Source organism: Saimiri boliviensis, chromosome 12 (genome assembly GCF_048565385.1).
Source record: "Saimiri boliviensis isolate mSaiBol1 chromosome 12, mSaiBol1.pri, whole genome shotgun sequence".
Classification (NCBI taxonomy): domain Eukaryota; kingdom Metazoa; phylum Chordata; class Mammalia; order Primates; family Cebidae; genus Saimiri; species Saimiri boliviensis.
This window is the reverse complement of record NC_133460.1, coordinates 7,698,170-7,720,292: the sequence shown is the minus strand read 5'-3', so window position 1 is coordinate 7,720,292 and position 22,123 is coordinate 7,698,170. Positions and strand designations below refer to the sequence as shown.

Here is a 22,123-nt window from a genome sequence, read left to right as displayed (position 1 = left end):
ACAGGTGTATGCCACCACGCCCAGATAATTTTTTGTACGTATAGTAGACACGGGGTTTCGCTATGTTGGTCAGGCTGCACTCCTGAGTTCAAGGGATCTGCCTACCTCAACTTCCAAAAGTGCTGGGATTACAGGCATGAGCTACCACGCCAGGCCTCAGGTAGCATCTTTAGAGCAATGTGAGAATGATGTGATACAGGTGGGGCTGCAGGAAGCTGAGCCTGCACCAGTGCATTCCAGCCTGGACAAAGGAGCAAAACCCTGTCTCAAAAAATGAAAAAAACAAACTCAGTCTGAAAATGGTACAGAAACGGAAAGAACCAAGCAAACAAAAGCATCTAAACATCCACGGCTCCCAGGATCCGAGGATTTCACCGTAGATGAGATGGCATTGTGCGTGAGGGCACCTTGTAAATGGAGGCAGCTAAAGACAGGTATGGTTGTTTTGGCTATTGCTGCTGCTGCTAAGAAAATTATCGCTTTCAGTAACACAAGCTATTTTCTGTTGAGAGTCACTGTGTGTCAAGAACTTTTCTAAGAACTTGTACTTTCTCATTTAATCCTCGCAGCAATTTCGTGAGGTAGGTACTAGTGTTTTCTAATACAGCCTTTGAGTTTAAATACTGGCTCCACCATTGAGTATCCCATTCTGGCCATCACAAGTTACCTAACCTCTCTGTGCTTCAGTCCTCTCATTTATAAAATGGAGATAATCTCAGCCTTATTTGTAATACAATCAGGAGGTCTAGTGCAATATTTGTTCAGATGTTTTTTGTTTGTTTTGTTTTTGTTTTGTGTGTGTGTGTGTGTGTGTTTTTGAGATGGAGCCTAGCTCTGTCACCCAGGCTGAGTACAATGGTGTGATCACAGCTCAATGCAGCCTCAACCTCCCGGGCTCAAATGATCCTTCCACCTCAGCCTTCCAAGTACCTTGGAATACGGCACATGCCACCATATACGGCTGTTTATTTTTTCCAGAGACAAGGTCTCACTATGTTGCCCAGGCTGGCCTCAAACTCCTAGATGCAAGTGGCCCTCCCACCTCCCACTTCCAAACTGCTGGAATTACAGACATGAGCCACTGCTCCTGACCTGTACAGATTATTTTATCACTGTCTACTTCCTTTCCTAGGCGTCATGCCTGAAGAGGGCAGGGGCCACCTCTCTATCTCCAGAACCTAGACCTGGCCTTACCAGTGGTAGGAACCCATTCAATATTTAAAGAATAAACAAAGGAGTTTACAGTAGGATACAGTAGAGTTGAAAAACCACTCTAGTTCAAACCACAGCCAACAGCTCGAGTTGCAGAGCTGAGTATTTGCTCATAATTTCTCAATCATCAAGGGCCCAATCATCTTTAGAACCTCCAGGCTCTGGGGACCTGAAGCAGCCTAGGAACGAGACCTCTGAACCCCCACGGCGTTTTCAGTAAAGAGGCAGCTGGGTTCGGCAGCTAGAGTTTAACCAGGGCGAGCCATCGGCGTTTGGTATTTTGGACACTTGCCCTTTTTCGTACGAGAAACTGACACAATCACAGTCCCTGGCGAGTTCTAGGTTTCAGTACCAAATTATACAAGATGTGCGCCAGATTGAGCACAGGAAGAAAGAAACACCCTTGAGTGCAATACAAAATGTGACTCAGCAAGGATGGAGCGTTAGCTGTTACTGATGGAATGGCTATCCGCCATCCAGTCACCATGCCAGTAAATGCTTTTCCTGAATTGTCTCAGTTGATTCTCCCAGTGACCCTCTGACGGAGACACCATCATTCCCATAAACTGCAGAGCCCCTAGGTAGCGTGCCCAGAGTCCCACAGTTAGGAAACCGTACAACCAAGAATGAAGTCCAAATGTATTAGAAATCAAAATCTGAGCACCTAACCATTCAAGGGTGGGCCCTTCCAAAAAAAATTTACAGAAACAAAGTTGATGGTCCTTTGTTTTTTGATGTAGAGTCTTACTCTTATCACCCAGGCTGGAGTGCAGCGGCGTGATCTCGGTTCACTGCAGCCTCCACCTCCCAGGTTCCGCAATTCTCCTGCCTCAGCCTCCTGAGTAGCTGGGATTACAGGGGCACACCACCACACCTGGCTAATTTTTGTATTTTTAGTAGAGACGGAGCTTCACCAAATTGGCCAGGCTGGTCTAGATTACCTGACTTCAGGTGATCCACCCACATCAGCTTCTCAAAAGCGCTGGAATTACAGGCGTGAGCCATGCCCAGCTCAAAGTTGATGGTCTTGATCACACACCTTGAACACGAGCAACAAAGACGTATCAGAATCACAAAGGATTTTTAAGGATTTTGTAGGAAAAGGTCAATGTGTGAACTAAGGTCACTTGCTATTTCCACAGGAAACACGTAATGTCCGTCACAACTCCAGTTTGCGTTGTTCATGCACATGAGAATGCATGTTTGGGTCGCACATACAAGACCCTCAGTCTTCCAGTCTCACAGCCCAGCAAGAGAAGCAGTTCTCAAAGTGTGGTCTGCAGATCCCTAGAGGTCCCTGAGATCTCTGCAAGGCACCTGTGAAGTCTAAACTATTTGCACAATGACACTAAGACATCATTTACCTTCTTCAGTGTTGACACTTGCAGAAGCAGCCATGGGTGAAACCGCTAATGCCTGAGCACATCTCGAGGCAGGGGCACCAAACTGCACCAGCCCTCAGCATGTCCTTCACCACCACACACTTACGAAAGGAAAAGCAAACAGCTTTGCTTCAGAATGTCCCTGATGCGCTGGGTGGCGGCTCAGGCCTGGAATCCCAGCACTCTGGGAGGCTGAGGTGGGCAGATCACCAGAGTCAGGAGTTCAAGACCAGCCTGGCCAACATGGTGATACCCTGTCTCTACTATAAACACAAAAATTAGCCAGGCATGGTGGCACACACCTGTGATCCCAGCTACTAGGGAGGCTGAGGTATGAGAATCGCTTGAACCTGGGAGGCAGAAGTTGCAGTGAACTGAGATCACCGCACTGCACTCCAGCCCGGGCAAGAGAGCAAGACTTTGTTTCAGGAAGAAAAAAAGAATGTCCCTGATGAAGCTGTCAACATTAATGATTGTGTTAAACCTCAAGCTTGAGTAGGTGTCTTTTGAATAGTCTGAGTGATAAAAGGAGAAGCACACCTACAGCCATGGTGCTGCCACCACAGTACCGCCCACCGCAGTACCGCCCACCGCAGTATCGCCCACCACAGTACCGCCCACCACAGTACCGTGGCTTCGAGCAAAGCAGCTGTGCAGCTGTTTGGGAGGCAGGCCACCTTTCTGGTGTGGAACATCATTTATACTTGACCTACAGGCAAACTACGATTGTTCAGACCTGAGTACCCGCTGACCGTTCCTGGAAATATGAATGAGTCTGTCACTTCAAGGAAAACAACTGACAGTATCTGCTGCCAATGATAAAATCCCAGCTTTCAAGTCGAGTTTTGGCAAACTTACATCAGCCACTGTGAAGTCAACATCTTCCGACTATTTGACCTGACTGATGTCAACAACTGGAAGGGCTGCATCATTCAAGAGACCAGTATTTTCCAAATGACTGGTGCATGATGTTATAAAATCACACCTGGGTAAAAACCCAACAGTGTTTAATGTAACAGCGTACAAAAAAAAGATAATAAAATTTCAGATTCTATATTGCAACTATTATGAAACTACCGCTGAAAATTAAAAATCAGTGGGGTGTGGTGGTGCATGCCTGTAGTCCCAGCTACTTGGTAGGCCAAGGCAGGAGGAGCAGCTGAGCCCACGAGGGCAAGGCTACAGTGAGCTGTGAAAGCACCACTGCACTCCAGCCTGGGTGACAGACCAGGATCCCATCTCAGAAAAAAAAAAAAAAGAAACGGCTACTCATTTGTTGGATGCTGGTACAGAATCAAAGAAAAATCTCCACAATTACATAGAAAGGCTATGAAAACACTCTGCCATTTTCCAACTACATACCTCTAGAAAGCCATATTTTTTACACATTATTCAACATACTGCAACAAAACGAATGCCAAAGCAGTTAAGAAAATTTAGCGGACACACTTAAAAGTGGTTAACATGGTAGATTTCTGTTGTGTGTATTCTGTCACTTAAAAATCTTTAGCTGCCAGAAGCACTGGCTCATGCCTGTAATCCCAGCACTTTGGGAGGCGGAGGCAGGCAGATCACCTGAGGTCGGGAGTTTAAGACCAGCCTGGCCAACATGGTGAAACCCTGTTTCTACAAAAAATTTTTAAAAATTAGCCGAGCATGGTAGGGGGTACCTATAATCACAGCTACTCAGGAGGCTGAGGCAGGAATATCACTTGAAACTGGGAGGCAGAGGTTGCAGTGAGCCAAGATTGCACCATTGCACTCCAGCTTGGGCAGTAAGAACAAAACTCCATCTCAAAAAAAAAAAAAAAAAAATACTCCAGCCATTTATTAATCCAGACATCAAGGAGATTTGCAAAAACGTACAGCAGTGCCACGCTTCTCATCAAATTTTTTCATTTTAAAAAACACAGTTACTTTTTTTAAAATGTCAAATGTATATATATTAACATGCAATGGGTGAAATGAATTCATTAGTATTTTGAAATAAATTAAGAAAATATGTTTAAACTTCTCAGTTTGTTTCCATTTCTAATACTGTAAATATCAATAGACAATCTATATAAATAACTTAAGTAAGCCTGGACAACATAGAAAGATGTCAACTCTACAAATAATTTTTAAAATTAGGCTAGACACGGTGGCTCATGCCTATAATCCCAGCACTTTGGGAGGCCAAGACAGTGACCACTTGAGGTCAAGAGTTTGAGAGATGGTGAAACCCCATCTCTACTAAAAATACAAAAAAAAAAAAAAAAAAAATAGCCAGGCACAGTGGCATACGCCTGTAATCCCAGCTACAGAGTAAGCTAAGAAACAAGAATTGCTTGAACCTGGGAGGCAGAGGTTACAGTAGCCGAGATTACACCACTGCTCTGCAGCCTGGGCAAGAGAGGGACTCTGTCTCAAACAAACAAACAAACAAACAAACAAACAAACAAAAAATTAGTTGGGTGTGGTGGTATGCGCCTGAGGTCCTAGCTACTGGAGAAGCTGACATGGGAGGATCGTCTGAGTGTAGGAGGTTGAGGCTCCAATGAGCCATGACTGCACCACTGTACTCCAGTCGGGGCAACAGAGCAATACCCTGTCTCAAAATTAAAGAAAAAAAACCTACAGCAACAGAAACAACCTACAGCAACAGAAACAACCTACAGAAACACTATTTAATAATTTGTACTGGATTCCAGCAAGGCATATAAGCTAGGTGCAGCTATCCCTGAGTGTCAGGGGCCCAGAATTTCATCCTACTCTCAAATCTGTTCCTGTTCCCCAGCTTCTGCCCTCTAGATCACACTCCTGCCACCACTACTGCTACAACTCCTTCTGCCTCCACTGCCACTACCAGCCTCTAGTGGGTTTGATGTTCCCACCTGTCCCAAAACATTGAGTTTCCCTAAGTAACTCTGCAGAAAGGATGCTGGCAATTTTTTGCAAGGGCAATGCTAACAAATGCTGGGGAAAAAGAGACAAAAAGCCTGACTTCCAAGAGCAGACGAGGTTCACCAGGCAGTCTTCTTTGCCAAAGTTGACTCAAATGTAGCCACAGGTTGGCTTGGGTGGCATGGTTCACTGGGTACACCCCCAAGACTACAGGAGTATCACTGCCCTCTGCAGTCTTCCCAGGGAGGACCACCCCACCCTTGGACCACTCCTATGGGTGGCAGCCCCGCATTCACCCTCTGATGCAGCCCAGTCCCTTCCTTTCTGTTCTGTGGCAGCACTGGTGCCAGGCCCTTCCCCTTGCCAGTCCCCTTCCTGGTTCAAAAACTCTCATCTCTTTATAAAAATTCCCTCCAGTGATGCTAGTCCCTATTGGAAAAGGTCTTGAGATGTCTCAAAGGCAAAGTACAAATGATGCCCAGAGCCAGACAGATGACAGGCCCCTCAGCCCAGCTAGTCCAGAGTGAGGAGGGGACCTGTATCAGAAGTGGACCTGCAGAATTCTAACAGTGAATGATCACATGCTTACAATACTGGAATTTTGGCAAAAACATCAAAACTGACATCACCAACCAAGAGACAGAGGAAAATCATGGCCCAGGCTTGTGCACGCTCTGTGCCCAGATGTGGACAGATTAATCGTTTTTTTTTCCCCTGAGATTACTATTCCACTTCTCCGTGTTTCCCTGCCTTAGGCATTCTACCTGAAAAGACAGCCTTCCCTTCCTTCCTCATCACATCAGCAATGCAGCAAACCTTAATCTCCTCTTCCTTCACCAGAGCTTACTTCTACTCGAAATCTTGTCTTCAGAATTAACAGCTGTGTCCTTGTCACTGGAAGCCACGTCTCAAAGACCCTGACAAAATGGTCACTGGGGCAGCCTGAGTGTTGACTCCACAGCTGTTTTGTCTCGCACCGCAGCCCGGGAGGAGAACTGTGTGCTTCATCTCATCTCTGCCACTTGCTGCCTGAGAGGCTGTATTTCCACATGCACAAGAGATCACGATCAAGAATGCAGGTCAAGGCTGGGTGAGGTGGCTCACACTTGCAACCCCAGTCCTTTGGGAGGCTGAGGTAAGTGGATCACCTAAGGTCAGAAGTTCAAGACCAGCCCCCTGGCCAACATGGTGAAACCCTGTCTCTACTAAAAAAACAAAAATTAGCTGGGCATGGTGGTGCACACCTGTAATCCCAGCTATCTGGAAGGCTGAGGCCGGAAACCCCTTAAACCTGGGAGGCAGAGGTTGCAGTGAGCCGAGGTGGCACCACTGCATTCCAGCCTAGGCAACAGAGCAAGACTTTGTCTCAAAAAAAAAAAAAAAAAAAGGCCAGGAGCGATGGCTCACACCTGTAATCCCAACACTTTGGGAGGCCAAGGTGGGTAGATTACAAGGTCAGGAGATCAAGACTATCCTAGCCAACATGGTAAAACCCCGTCTCTACTAAAATGTAAAAAACGAGCCAGGCATGGCAGCACATGCCTGTGGTACCAGCTGCTTGAGAGGCTGAGGCAAGGGAATCACTCAGACCCAGGAGGCAGAGGTTGCAGTGAGCCGAGATTGCACCACTACATTCCAGCCTGGCAACAGAGCAAGACTCAGTCTCAAAAAAAAAAAAAAAAAAAAATGCAGGTCGACGCAGAATTTCTAAGAGAGGAGACTGGGCTGTGCTAACGGGTTAGCAGCCCAGTGACAAGAGTTGCAAGCTTAGGTGTGTACGAGCTACCCAAGCTATCAGGGTAAGGAAGGGGAACACCTGAGCACACAAACTGTACCCCAAACCAACACCTGCCTAGGGTTCTCAACTGTCAGCTGGCAGGCCCGTGCCCGGGGTTAACAGGGCACCCAGACTTCCAGCGTGAGATAGGTGTCTGCAGAGGCTAACGCATACAGAATGCCTCCATCCACTGTCGGTCTGTCGGCCCACCAGACAGGGTCTAGACAGGAAGTCTTCTAAGGCAAAGGTCTTGGTCACAGAGGTGGCCAACGGGTGACAATCTGCCCAAATGCGCACCAGTGGTTCTCTTCCCCCACTTGCTCCACAAGCCTAACGCTTGGCTGGGGAAAAAGGCTTTTTAAATTTCTGCAACTGATAGTGTGATCGGTCCCTGGCATTCCCTTCCTCAGAGGTATTACCATGGGTGTTGATGGGAATGACGAAGCATCTTCTTCTGTATTCCTAATACTTACAGTGGAAAAGAGGGCGCCTGGAGAGATTTTCCAACGGTTTCACTTTCTGTCTTTGCGACCCTGTAGCTGTGACAGGAAAAGCCAACAGCTCATGATAACACACCTCACTATTTTTCGCTTATGGCCCAGGGAAGAATAAAACAGCCATGGCTCCATCAGGCCTAGCGGTTTCATCCCAAATGCTGTGGAAGCTCCCTCACCTGAATCAGACCATTTCTCCGTATCTTCAATAACTGTCCTTCACTTTTTTTTTTTTTTGAGACAGGGTCTCGCTCTTGTCAGCCAGGCTGGAGGGCAATGAGGTGATCTCGGCTTACTGCAGCCTCCGCCTCCAGGGTTCAAACAATTCCCCCGCCTCAGCCTCTCCAGTAGCTGGGATTATAGGCATGCACCACCATGCCCAGCTGATTTTTGTATTTTTAGTAGAGATGGGGTTTTACCATGTTGGCCAAGCTGGTCTCGAACTCCTGACCTCAGGTGAGCTGTCTGCCTCAGCCTCCCAACATGCTAGGATTACAGGCTTGAGCCCCTGCAATCCAAAATCCTACCAGTATGCTGAAAATTCCTGTAACTTTCTCCCACTGTCTGGCCACCCTACATAAGATTTCTCACACTCACATCCCATCTTCTATATCCCCTTCCTGCCTTATGCTTTTTCACAAAACACTTTTCTATTTTACTTACTTATGGTTTGACTCCCTTTTTGGCCCCTCTGTCAGATCTCCCCTATTAGAAGGCCTAGTTTTCGTTTCTTAGAGACACGGTCCCACTCTGTCGCCCAGGCTGGAGTGCAGTGGTGCAATCACAGCTCTCTGCTGCCTTGACCTCCTGGGCTCCAGTGCTCCTCCTATAGAAGCTCTATGATTGACTTAAAAATTCTTGGCCCCTATTACGAGAGCAGGAATTTCTGTCTGTTTTGTTTATGGCTGTATCCCTAGAACCCAGAACTGAGCCTGGCACAGAATAAATGATTTGCTGAATGAATGAGCAGACCGGGGGTTCCGGGCCCCTTCCATATTCTGCAAGTCCATCCTGCATTCTCCATCCATACCACAGCAACTTCAAAGGCCGCTCACCCATTCCTGTCTCCACATTGTCTCCAGGTCACTTCCAGAAACTGAAAATGCCATTTCCCATTCACACGGTCAAGCCCTTCCCCTCCTGCCCGTCATTTGTTTAAATGTGGCTTGCCGTCCCATCAAGTTGGTCTTCCTAATACCACTCAGCTCTGTCCCATCAGTTCCATCCATCAGCTGCGGTGACCCTGGATTGGGCCACCATTACCCCTACCTGGGATTTATCAACACTTCATTCATCTCCTTCTAACCTACACTCCCCAGCTCCGAAAGAGTGAACACTCAAAAACCACAAGTCAGATCACCTAAGCCCCATACTGAGTGGTTCCCTGACACCTACAGGATCACACCCAAACTCCTTCCCACGTTACCCATGGCCTTCCCTGTCCTGATGAACGACTTACAATCGCCAGCGCCCTCAGAGAAGCACAGGTCCCAGCCCCTCCCCCACACCCGCCCCCACCTCTCTGCTCGACCCCAGTGCTCTTCTGTCCACCTGGAGAGCCACGGGCTGATCTCAGGGGCCAGTTCCAGCATGAGCCCCCTCTAAAACACTCCCCACTCCCGGACATACTCCACAACATTTTTAACTGTGAGCTCGTGGAGGTCGGGAACTATTAATGCAGGGTAGACGAGCCCAAAGTGGGGCCTAGCCCAAAAGGGTTCTTGGCTTTGCCCAGGAAAGAATTCAAGGGCAAGCCAGTGGCAGGAAATAAAACAGCTCGATTGAAGAGGCAGGTGGTGTTACAGCTCCGTGACTGCTCCTGCAGAGCTGGGCTCCCCTACAGGCAGAAAGTAGCAACTCAGGGCAATTTTACAATCATACTTATACCTACTTTTTTTTTTTTTTTTTTTTTTTTGAGATGCAGTCTCGCTGTGTTGTCCAGGGTGGAGTGCAGTGGCCATCATCGCAGCTCCCTGTGATCTCCACCTCCTGGGTTCAAGCGATTCTGCTGCCTCAGCCTCCCGAACAGCTGGGATTACAGGTACATGCCACCCCACCTGGCTAATTTATTTTTAGTAGAGACGGGGTTTCACTATGTTGGCCAGGCTGGTCTCAAACTCATGAACACAAGTGATCCACCCGCCTCAGCCTCCCAAAGTGCTGGAATTACAGGCATGAGCCGCCGCACCCAGCCTTACCTTATACCTACTTTTAATTTCATGTAGATTAAGGGGTGGCATAGGCAGACGTTTCTAGGAAAAGGGTGGTGGCTTTTGGGTTGTCAGGTTATTGCCATGGAAAGGGGCAGTAACTGCAGGTGTTGCCCTGGCGACAGTAAACTGACATGGTATACTGATGGGTGTGCCTTACAGAACGCTGCTTCCGGCCTGTCTCTGCATTTGATAGTCCTCAATTTGGTCTGGCATCTGAGCCCCGCCTCTGGAGTCATGTCCCACCTCCTACCCATGATCACGGGTCCACCTCCATACCCACAGTGCCAGGTGCACAGTTGGTGCTGGGGGCACAGCACAGATTTCAGAGTGAGGGAATGTGCAGAAATCAGGGAACAGGCTTCTGCAAAGCCTGTTCACATCAATCAGAATGAGAGGAGCGTCCTATTGTGCTCCCAGGCTAGTTCGAGAAGCCCCTTCTCATTCTCTGGATGCTCACTCCTGCAGGGCTGCTTCTGGGTGCTTTTTAACCCTGGGATCAGAGAATGGGGTAAGAGGGAAAGGCTAATACCCAATATTGGGGGTTTTCTTGGTTGTTTTTTGTTTGTTTGTTGTTTGAGACACAGTCTTTCTCTGTCGCCAGGCTGGAGTGCAATGGCGTGACCTCGGCTCACAGCAACCTCCTCCTCCTGGGTTCAAATCATTCTCCTTCCTCAGCCTCCCATAACACCGAATATTGTATAGAGAAAACATCTGCCACCAGCCCAAAGACACAAGGCTAAAATCGATCTTACATGTAGATAAGCTTAAGTCTGTGTATGAAAAGGTCTTCTACGAACTGTGCTATCATCTCAATTTAGCTTTGTAAGGACAGTTTCAAAAAGGTCCAGGAAGCTGTGTAGACATACTCTATCCCTGGAGTCCTATCCACAAAGGTTTTCCAAATGAGTTCCAGAAAACAAAATCATGGTCTCAGGGAAATAGTTAAAGGAGAGAATATCTCATTTAAAAAATCAACAGCTTAGCTAAGCCTTCTATCTTCCCTACTCCCTGCAGTGCTAAAACTTTCATAAATATACAATTTACACAAATGTCAAGAAAAGCTAAATTACCAAATTTACACTATTTGAGGTTAAAAAAAAACAAACACAGACCCACTCTAGCTGGGGTTTTGTGTGTGTGTGCGTGTGTTTTTTTGTTTTTTTTTTTGTTTGTTTGTTTTGTTTTTTTGGCTCAGTGTCTGAGATCCCTGATCTACAAACTAAAAATAAAGCTATTCGTAAATTCACAAAGTAGGTATTCAATGACTTGACAATTTCCAAACATACTTAATAATGACACCCTTTTCATTTTTGAAATTCGAGTAATACAGCATACAAAGTACAACTTACAAAGCTGCTCTCATTGTCCTTCGGGCCAGCATATTTAATTTAACGTAGCGCTGCCCAGCTCCACCATCCCACAGTCCTCAAGGACAGAGGTTGCAACATGTGGGTCCTAAAAACGCCAGTGTCAAGCAGGGGGTCACACCCACAGCCCCGCCCGCTGACACCGTCAGGCTCAAGAGCGAGTGCCACCCCCTACACGGAAAGATACTTGTCACTGCGGCATCTTCCAAGTGAATGTAAAGTGTAGTTTCTGACCTCGTCAACACAGTCCTTAAAGCGCTCTAGGTCAAGGGAATTCTCAGGTGAAAATAGTTTTTGCCTACATCCATAAATTCTTCAACAGCCAAATTAGTAAAATAAAGAAAAATCAGAAGAAACATGCTCCCTTGCCAGATAACAAATACATAAAAGATACAAGAGCTCGGATCACCAGCCAGAGGAAGAGAATGCCAATTGAGCATATAGGACTCTCTCACCCCGACAACCAATGAAACCCTTAACTCAGCCACTGGCTGTCTCTGATTGAAACTACTACTTCGGACATCTCTAACTAAAACTATTAATTACTTCTTCTCAGGAAAGGATTCCCTTTCCTAAGGTTTTTAACTGTTTAATTATGCAGTGTGTGAGGACCACAAAATACGATACAGCTTAACAAAAGCAGGCTTTAAAAAAAAAAAATCAGTGTTATTTTCTCTACATACTTCCAAAATAGATGTTCCCCTCAACCCTGAAGATTTTAGTAAAACACAGACTGTTTAAAAAGGGTCGGGGTGGGGGAGGAATGTAGCAGATTACTACATTTTTCATTCCACTTAAACATCATCTTCCAGATCTCAAAGATTTTTGTCCTATAATAAAAAAAGCAGCAGCCCAGTAAAATCATCAAGAATAGCGGTCAGGAGCTTAAAACCAGGGACCAGGCACCAGATCCAAACCCGAGAGCTTGAGGGAGGGGATACCAGCTCTCCTTCGGGTACCTTTCCCCCTTCCAAATCACCTGGTGGCTCAATTGTCTAAAATGCCAAGCTCCTCACTTAAGGCAAATGCTATGATAATAAACCATTCTTAAACAAATGACAGCTGAAAGCTGAAAATACAAACTTTTGTTTTTTAAAAAAGACCTAGATAAAAGGCAGTGTGCACGCAGAGGTAAGTAATTCCGTCTAATTCTCCAGAGTCCTGCAGGACTGAGCCGACTCCCTCTCCCTATTTTGAGGATCAGCAAAGTGAGGCCTAGAGAGGAGAAAGGTTTTATTTCTCCACGTTTTCGCAAAAAAAACGGGCATAGAGAAACATTTGGATGGGACTTTGGGGTGACCAAATGAAAGGCAAAGGCAATTTCCTTAAGTGCTAAGAAGTGCTGAATGCTGAAGGGCTCCATGCCCTCACTTTCACAGGACGTGCCCCCACGTTTCAGCCAACCAGTGGTTGGCACTTTCAAAGTTCTCCTTCCTTCTAAAGGTCGCATCTAGGTCATCTCTGCACAGCGTCCTTTCCTGCAATGTGAATAGATCTGTGGTATCTGACCAGCTGGAGGGAAAATCACAGACCCTGAGATTCCCCCCCAGTAAGGCATTCCGACACCTGAGCTGCCTCTAGATGACTTTTTTTTTTTTTTTTTTTTTTTTTTTTTTTTAATACCATCAGGATCAGGGAGGGAGGATACCGAGGTATGGAAGGGCACATACCTTTCAACTGGTCAGCAACCACGCTCTGGCCCAGCCGTTCGATAACTTTCCCATCTTCCATTTCGTACCGGTCATCTAAGTATTTTGCAGTGGCCTCAGAAATGTGAACTTTGCCGGCCACCCCCAGCTGCTCCATGAGATTGGCCAAGTTCACATCGTTGGACCACACATCAAATTTAAACCTCCTCATGCCCAGGATGCCACACAAGACGGTGCCCGTGTGAACCCCGACCCGCATGTTCACCATTTCCTTCTTCTCCTGGCAGAACTGCTCGATGGCCTTGATCATGCCCAGCCCCATCTCAATGCAGCAGTAGGCATGGTCGGCTCGGGGCTCGGGACAGCCGGCCACGCAGTAGTAACAGTCTCCCAGAGTGCTGATCTTCTCACACTTGGTCTCCTCACACAGGCGGTCGAAGCGACCGAACAGATCGTTCAGAAGACCCACCAGGGCGTGGGCGGACTTGTTGGCACTCATCTTGGTGAAGCCCACGATATCTGCAAATAAAATACTGACTTCCTCGATCTGCTGCATCTTAAAAGGACGGAAGGCAATAGGAGCTTTCTGTATGGAAGACTTCTTCTTCCTATTCTTGGGGCTCGAGGTGGCATGCCTCTTGACAGAATTCTCACTCTCCTCATCCCCCTGCTTCATTAAGTCGTCCGCTATGATTCGTGGCATCACGGAGTGAATCATCCTCTCTTTGAGGGCTTTCTCCACTTCCAAGTCCTTCCCATGCATGATGGACTGTCCCACCTTGAGGAAGGTGCTCCTGGACCTCACCTGGGACATGATGAACAGGTGGACCCCGATGGCGTGGACGCAACTGTGGAGCAGCGCCCTGCTCAACAGCTCCCAGTGCAGGGCCCCGGCTCCGGATGAGGGGAAACAGGCTTCGTCCCGGAAATGGTAGCCAAAGGTCTCGAAAAGGACAGAGTAGGCCACCCCCAGACACAAGTTCAAGTACAAAGGCAAGTGCATGACGGTGTAGAGCAAAAAGAGCACTTCGATGCACATGGAAAAGCTCCCCACTTGCGATAAGCACGTGTCGGTGGGCTGGGCTGCAGCCGTCAGATTGGAGCTGTCGCCGCGTCCTGAGACAGGCGTCAAGACCTGGAACTGTGCAGCCAGGGTCAGGGCGAACACCAGCAGGGTGAGGGCCAGCGAGGTCCACGCGTAATGCCGGGCGTACAGCTTGGTGAAGGTAAACAGAAAGAAGCCCACGCACACCAGGAGGAAGCACAGAGCGGGGGCGACCATGACGATCAGTCTGGATCTCATGTGGACCGCAAAATAGATGCTCCACAAAAGGCAAGCAAAGCCAATGTAGAAGAGCGCATACCGGAACCGGCGCTGGGTCTGCGGGAAGCAGCGCTCCAGGCAGGCCTCCTCCAGGTTTATTGAGTCGAACTTGGGGTCCCACCAGCGGCTGGAGGCCCTCTCGAACAGCTGAGGCAGCTTCTTCTGCCTGCGCAGGCGGCCTCCGCCCCCCACTCGCCGGGGGACGCCCCCGGAATCCCCGGAGCTGCTGCAGCTGGAGGAGATGCTGTACTTGCAGTGCTTGGGGTGGCTGTTGGAGGACAGCTGCTTGGGGTTGATCTTGACGCGCACGCTGTTGCTGTCCCCGCTGGAGTCGCAGCTCACCTCGGTGCTGTGGTGATGCAGCAGCTGCTGGTGGGGCGGGGAAGCCATGTTGCCGAGTCCCGGGGCCTGCCCCGGCCGGGGTCACCAGTACCTGCCAGCAAAACGGGGAGAGTTAGCGGCGCTCCCACCTGGACACGCACAACTGGGGGCCGGGGACTCGCTCCCGTCCTAAGGGGCGGCTCCAGCACGCGGCTAGGAAAGGCACCAGAGGCTCCCCGAAACTGTGTGTGGATCTCGGCTCAGCCGTGTCCCCACCGCCCCCGCTTCGAGGCGGACGCGAACCTCTCGGAACAGACCTAGAGCGCCCGGGGGTCCCCGACGCGTGGCTGCCTTGAGTCCCGGACTGCGGTGCCCGCTCGCCTTCCGCGCCGCTCGCCCCGAGGGTGGCCTCCGTGCCGCACGGCTTCTCCCCGCGCGCTCGCCTCCTCCAGCTGAGGCTCCGGAGGGAAGTTCAGACCTTGAGCGCTCCCAGCCCCGCGAGCCGCCTGCGCACAAACAACTCGGCCGGCGGCGCGGAGCCCTCCATCCTGCAGGAGCCGCGCTCCGATGCGTCAAAGGCAGCGCGCTGCGGGCCCCGGCCCCGGCCCCGGCCCCGACCGGAGCCGCGAGCCTCGGCGGGTGTCCCGGGCCCGCGCTCCCCGGGCCGCCCCCCGCGCTCCGGGCCGGCCCTGCTCGCCGCGGCGGGCGCTGGGGGTGGGGACGCCCCGGGCCGCGAGTGCGCGGAGCCCGTCGGCGCGGCCCGTCTAGCGGGGCCTGCTTCCCCCGAGCGCGCCGCCGCCCCGCCGGGGCCGCCGCTGTCCCGGGACCTAGCGCGGGGAGCCGAGGGCGCGGGCCCCTCGCCGGGCGGCGGTGCGAACGCTACCGCAGAGCCGGGCTCCCGCGACGCCGGCCGGGACGCCCGCTCGCCGGCGCCGGGGGCCGCCTCCCCGAGCTAGAGACGCGGCCGCCGCCGCGCCCGCCGCCGTGTTCCCCGCGGCCGCTGCCTCATGTCGGAAGAGACGCCGCCGCCACCATCTCCGGCCCCTGCCCCGCCCGCTGTCACTGACAGACGCGCGCCCGCGCCGCCCCTCGCCCCGCTGCAGCGCGCACGCGCGGCCCGCGCACGCCGCCACCGCCTCCGGGCCCCGGCCACGCGCACCGGCCGCGCGCCGCCCCGCCTTGGTGAGCGCGCCGGGCTCGGGACTGCGGGGCGGGGCGGGCGCGCGCTCAGCTCCGCCCTGAGCCCCGGGCGGCGCCTCTCCCAGGCACCGCGCTGCGGACACTGCGGGCGCTTCGGGCGCTGCGGGAGACCGCGCGCCTCCGGGAGCCTCGAGCCCACGGAGAGACCTGAAGGCGCCTGCCGTGGAGGGAGCCGCTGGGCGCAACGTTTGGGAAATCAAATGCTGCCTTCCCGCTCGGCACGCCTGTGGGATAAATCGAAGTTTCCAACCGTTGGCGTTCCCTCCCGGGCGGCGCCCCTGGCTCTGTGAGCAACGAATGCGCGCCCCGGGGCACTCGGCGTGCCCTGGACCTGTTCACGGGGAGACCTCCGCGGCCCAAGCCTCCAAAGCAGAGCCCACCGACGACCACGTCCCGCCGCGCCAAGGGGAGTTTGCCTTGCTGTCCTTGTGCCCCCTCCCCTTCCTAATGAACTCCTGCTTTTCCTTTACACAAATGAAACTTTCAAAGGAGTTCGCGTCCCATAACGGCACTTCTGCAATGGCCTCCGTAAACGTTGCCAAGTGTAAATATCCTATTCTCGGCCAGGTCACGCCTGTAATCCCAGCACTTTGGGAGGCCGAGGCAGGCGGATCACCTGAGGTCAGGAGTTCGAGACTAGCCTGGCCAACATGGAGAAACCCCATCTCTGCTAAAAATACAAAATTAGCTAGATGTGGTGGTACATTCCTGTAGTCCCATCTACTCCGGAGGCTGAGGCAAGAGAATCGCTTGAACCTGGGAGATGGAGGTTGTGGTGAGCGAGATCGTGCCGTTGCACTCCAGCCTGGGCAACAAGAGAAAAACTCTGAATCCAAAAAAAAAAAAAAAAAAAAAAAAAAAAAAAAAAAATCCTATTCTCCCTAGCATGCAGATCCCAACTTCTTCTCCCCACACTCCACAGTGCCTCCTGCCAGTCACGGGGCTCTCTTCCATCGCCTCCCAGGCACAGCACGAGGCCCACACCAGGTCTCACTGTTAATTAGAAAATAAGAGTAAAATGTGGTCTATCCATGCAGGGAACATTATTCAGCTACGAAAAGGAATGGCAGTGTGGAGGAACCCGGGAAACATTATGCTAGTAAAAGAAGCGAGACATGTATCACCATTCTATCCAGATGCAATGTCTCGAATTGGCAAATCGGTAGCAGCAACCCAGATTGGTGGTTGCCAGGTGCTAGGGGAGGAAGACGTGGAGCTTGGGGTTTCCTTTTAGGTTGATAAAAAGTCTAGAACTAGATAGAAGTGATCCAACAGAATGAATCTACTAAATGCCCTTGAATCACACTTTATAGTGGTTTAAATGGTAAATTTTATGTTGTGTGTATTTTTTTACCACAAAAAAGGAAGAAACAAAACAAAGTAACATATTGCTGTGGCATTCCTGCATAAGTGTGTAATCTCAATCTAATCACAAGAAAGCACCAGACAAACCCAGATCGTGACCTTTTCTACAAACTGATCTACCGGTACCCATCAGAAGTGTGGGGGCAGGGAGCAGTGGCTCACACCTGTAATCCCAGCACTTTGAGAGGCCGAGGCTGGCAGATCATAAGGTCAGGAGTTTGAGACCAACCTCGCCAACATAGTGAAACCCTGTCTCTACTAAAAATACAAAAAAAAAAAAAAAAAAAAAAAATTAGCTGGGCATGGTGGCAGGTGTCTGTAGTCCCAGCTACTTGGGAGGCTAAGGAAGGAGAATTGCTTGAACCCGAGAGGTCAAGGTTGCAGTGCGCCAGGATGGCACAATTACAGTCCAGTCTGGGTGACAAGGTGAGACTCCGTCTCAAAGAGAAAACCAGATCTCAGACTTCTGAGGCCATGACGCCCTGCATGGCCCCGGCCCCACCCTCTGTGAGCCTCACCATGACCCAGCGCAGACTGTACCTGTCTCCTCCATCGGTCCAGCTGGATGGGAGGCCCTCAGAGCCGGGACTCCAGCTTCCATTTGCCCTCACTGCAACGCTGTGCTCCCCGCTTCCTGGTTTCCTGAAACAATCCAAAAGGAGGCCTGTCGGCACTTTTCCCCTCCTCCCCAAATCATCTGTGGTGACTTGTGTGTTTGTAAATTAGTCGTATCGGATTTTTAGACACGAGTAATGATCGTACCCACATCCCTACTTCTCTGGAAGCAGTTCGGCTGCATTCCCTGCTGCTGAAACTGCTGTTGAAACCTATAAGCTGGTAGAGCCTCCCCAGTCTGCAGGTCAGGGTGTGAGTCATGCCATCAACCCTGGCGAGGGTGCGGTGGGGATGTGGGGCCTAGCACTGTGTGCCAGGCCCTGGAGGTACAAGGATACGCCATCCATATCTTTTTTTTCTTTGTTTTTGAGACAGAGACTCTCTCTGTCACCCAGGCTGGAGTGCAGTGGTGTGATCTCAGCTCACTGCAATCTCCGCCTCCCAGGTTCAAGCAATTCTCCTGCCTCAGCCTCCCAAGTAGCTGGGACTACAGGCACCCGCTACCACGCCCAGATAATTTTTGAATTTTTAGTAGAGACAGAGTTTTACCAGTTTGCCAGGCTGGTCTTAAACTCCTAACCTCAAGTGATCCTCCCGCCTCAGCCTCCCAAAGTGCTAAGATCACAGGCATGAGCCACGTGCTTGGCCTGTACCCACATTTTTTTCCTACCATTGACTTACTTGATCCTTGTGGCTGTTCACAAGTCTCCGGCAGCTGCCTTCACGTTGATAAGAGGATCAGGCATCCCTGCAAAGCAAAAGACTGATTGGAGAAGATCACCAAAATCCCTTGCAGGTGCCTCCATAACCAGGTGTATTCCATCTACCCACATCCAGAGATTCTAAATCCTGCAGTGCCCTGTTCAGAGGCCAATACATATTCATTGAATGACTGCATATGCCAGTTATACATATATAAATTTTTGGGATGTTGCCCAGGCTGGAGTGCAGTGGTGCAATCTTGGATCACTGCAACCTCCGCCCCTCGGGTTCAAGCAATTCTTTGCCTCAGTCTCCCAAGTAGCTGGGATTACAGGTGCCTGCCACCACACCAGGCTAATTTTTGTATTTTTAGTAGAGACTGGGTTTCACCATATTGGCCAGGCTGGTCTTGTACTCCTGACCTTGTGATCCACCCACCTCAGTCTCCCAAAGTGCTAGGATTACAGGCGTGAGCCACCGCACCCAGCCTATATTTTTATTATTATTTTAAATGAACTCAAGCAATTCTACTGCCTCAGCCTCCAAGTAGCTGGGACTACAGGCACGCACCACCACACTCAGCTAAATTTTGTATTTTTAGTTGAGGCAGGGTTTCACCATGTTGGCCAGGCTGGTCTCAAACTCATGACTTCAAGTACTCGAGAGGCTGAGGCAGTGGAATTGCTTGAACCAGGGAGGTGAAGGTTGCAGTGAGCCAAGATTGTGCCACTGCCCTCCAGCCTGGCAACAGAGTAAGACTCTGTCTCGAAGAAAAAAAAAAAAAAAAAAAAAAAAAAAAAAAAAAAAAAAAAGAAAAGAAAAAGAAAGAAAAAAGAAACACAAAAAGAAAAACACACACACAAAAAAAACAAACAAAAAATTAGCTGGATGTGGTGGAGTGGGTCTGTGGTACTAGTTACTCAGAAGGTTCAGGTGGGAAGATTGCTTAACCCCTGGAGTTCAAGGCTGCAGTGAGCTGTGATCACGCCACTATTCCCAGCCTGGGCACCCTGTCTCAAAATAAAAAATTAAATAAAAGAATAAGAAGAGGAGAAGACACAAAGACACGTGGTGGGGAGAAGAAAGATAAGACAGAAGACATAAAGACAGAGGCACCTATAATCCCAGCACTTTAGGAGGCCGAGGCAGGAGGATCATCTGAGGTTAGGAGTTCGAGACCAGCCTGACCAACACAGAGAAACCCTGTCTCTACTAAAAATACAAAATTAGCCGGGTGTGGTGGCACATGCCTGTAATCCCAGCTACTCATGAGGCTGAGGAAGGAGAATTGCTTGAACCTGGGAGGCAGAGGTTGCACTGAGCTGAGATTGTGGTGCCATTGCACTCCAGCCTGGGCAAGAAGAGGGAAACTCCATCTCAAGGAAAAAAAAAAAAAAAAAAGACAGAGGCAGAGAGAGGAGTGGTGCAGCCACCAGCCAAGGAACCCCAGGCAGCACTGGGAGTTGCCAGAGGCCGGAAGAGGCAAGACAGCATCCTGCCCTAGAACCTTCAGAAGCAGCATGACTCTGTGGACACTGATTTCACACTTCTGGCCTCTAGAACTGTGAGAAAGAGAAGAAAGAGAGATGGGGTCAGGCATAGTGGCTCACGCCTGTAATCCCAGCACTTTGGGAGGCCAAGGCGGGAGGATCACCTGAGGTCAGGAGTTTGAGAGCAGCCTGGACAACATGGAGAAACCCCGTCTCTACTAAAAATACAAAAATTAGGCCGGTGTGGTGGTGGGTGCCTGTAATCTAAGCTACTAGGGAGGCTGAAGCAGGAGAATCACTTGAGCTGGGGAAGTGGAGATTGCAGTGAACCAAGATTGCACCACTGCACTCCAGCCTGGGCAACAGAGCAAAAAAAAAAAAAGAAGAAGCAGCAGCAGAAGGAGGAGGAGGAGGAGGAGGAGGAGGAGGAGGAGGAGGAGGAGGAGGAGGAGGAGGGGAAGGGGAGGGGAGGGGGAGGGGGAGGAAGAAGAAGAAGAAGAAGAAGAAGAAGAAGAAGAAGAACAAGAAGAAGAAGAAGAAGAAGAAGAAGAAGAAGAAGAAGAAGAAGAAGGAGAGTAATGGAAAACAGAGACAAGAAAATAGTAAGAACAGCCCAAAAAGTCCAGCATCCAAATAAAAAGGAGTTTCAGAAAGAAGAGAGAACACCGAAGGGAGAAATCACTGAGGAACCATTCAAGAAAAGTTCTCATCAATGAAGGATGTGATTGAAAAGGAACAGCAAGTGGCCAACACGGTGACCAGAAATAGACCGACACCAAGACACAGCTGGATGCAACTTCAGAACCACAGAGAGCTACAGAGAGCAGTCCCAGAGAGAAAAAGCAGGTTTCAAACAGGGGGTCGAGAATGAGATGACATCTGGATACAACCATCTGGGGATGGGGAAGGGGTGCAGACAGGCATGTAAACCTCCCAAGGTGATTCTAATCATCAAGTGATGTTTAGAATAACCAGGCCAGGTCATTTTGTAGGGGATCCCACCCCCGTGTCACCATCTGCTGGTATTTTTCCTTGGATTAATTTGTCAGATTTTCCAGAGAAGACCCTTCCCGCCTGCAGCCACTCAGCTGAGAGCAGCAGAAAGCTGGAAGTCTCAGCCTTCAGTATCAAAACCTTCATTTAGCAAGCCATCATTAGGGACAGTTTCAATCCTGTTGGCGTGCTGCAAACCTTTGCCCTGAAGTCCTACGGCAGTCACTTACAGATGGGGCAGTATCTACCATGATCAGCCTGAACATCCTTGGAAGCGTGCATCTGTAGCCAGCATGGTAGAAACTTGAAGGCTTGGCTGGGCGCCGTGGCTCACACCTGTAATCCCAGCACTTTGGGAGGCTGAGACGGGCAGATCACGAGGTCAAGAAATCGAGACCATCCTGGCCAATATGGTGAAAACCCGTCTCTACTAAAAATACAAATATTAGCCGGGCATGGTGGTGTGCACCTGTAGTCCCAGATACTTGGGAAGCTGAGGCAGGGGAATGGCTTGAACCAGGGAGGCAGAGGTGGCAGTGAGCTGAGATCACACCACTGCACTTCAGCCTGGCGACAGAGTAAGACTCCATCTCAAAAAAAAAAAAAAGAAAGAAAGAAAAAGAAACTTGCAGGCTTATCAGAATGATGTGTATTTATTTTAGTCACGCGATAGTATCAAAGTATCATTAACATTACTCAAAAGTAAGTTTGCTGTGTGCAATGGCTCATGCCTATAATCTCAACACTTTGGGAGGCCAAGGAGGGCAGATCACCTGAGGTCAGGATTTCAGGACCAACCTGGCAAACATGATGAAACCCCATCTCTATGATAAATACAAAAATTAGCCAGGCATGGTGGCACACTCCTGTAATTGCAGCTATTCAGAAGGCCGAGGCAGGAGAATCGCTTGAAACCAGGAGGCGGAGTGAGCTGAGGTCACGCCACTGCACTCGATTCTGGGCGACAAAGGGAGACCATTTCCTGGAGGAGGAAACTAGGACATAGAGAGGCGCAGAGGGAGGATGACGAGGAGACAAAGGAAAACCCAGAAGAAGCCGCAGGGGCCCAGAAGAAGCCAATCCCGTCCACACCCTGCGGTCAGCCTTCCAGGCCCCAGGACTGGGAGAACATACAT

At 50.1% G+C, this 22,123-nt stretch overlaps 1 protein-coding gene across 2 annotated transcripts in view; it reads right to left on the bottom strand.

Moving 5' to 3' along the window:
* ADCY9 (adenylate cyclase 9) overlaps positions 1–15,701 on the bottom strand; it is a 146,099-nt gene extending 130,398 nt beyond the window's left edge. For both annotated transcript variants that reach the window (XM_010339128.3, XM_003928473.4), the window contains exons 1-2: positions 14,940–15,701; positions 12,999–14,734 (exon numbers count right to left, since the gene is read on the bottom strand). In XM_010339128.3, the coding sequence (XP_010337430.1) occupies positions 12,999–14,691 (1,693 nt within the window). In that variant the 5' untranslated portion in view covers positions 14,692–14,734; positions 14,940–15,701. The remainder of the gene's footprint in view (positions 1–12,998; positions 14,735–14,939) is intronic.
* Positions 15,702–22,123: the final 6,422 nt, after the last annotated feature.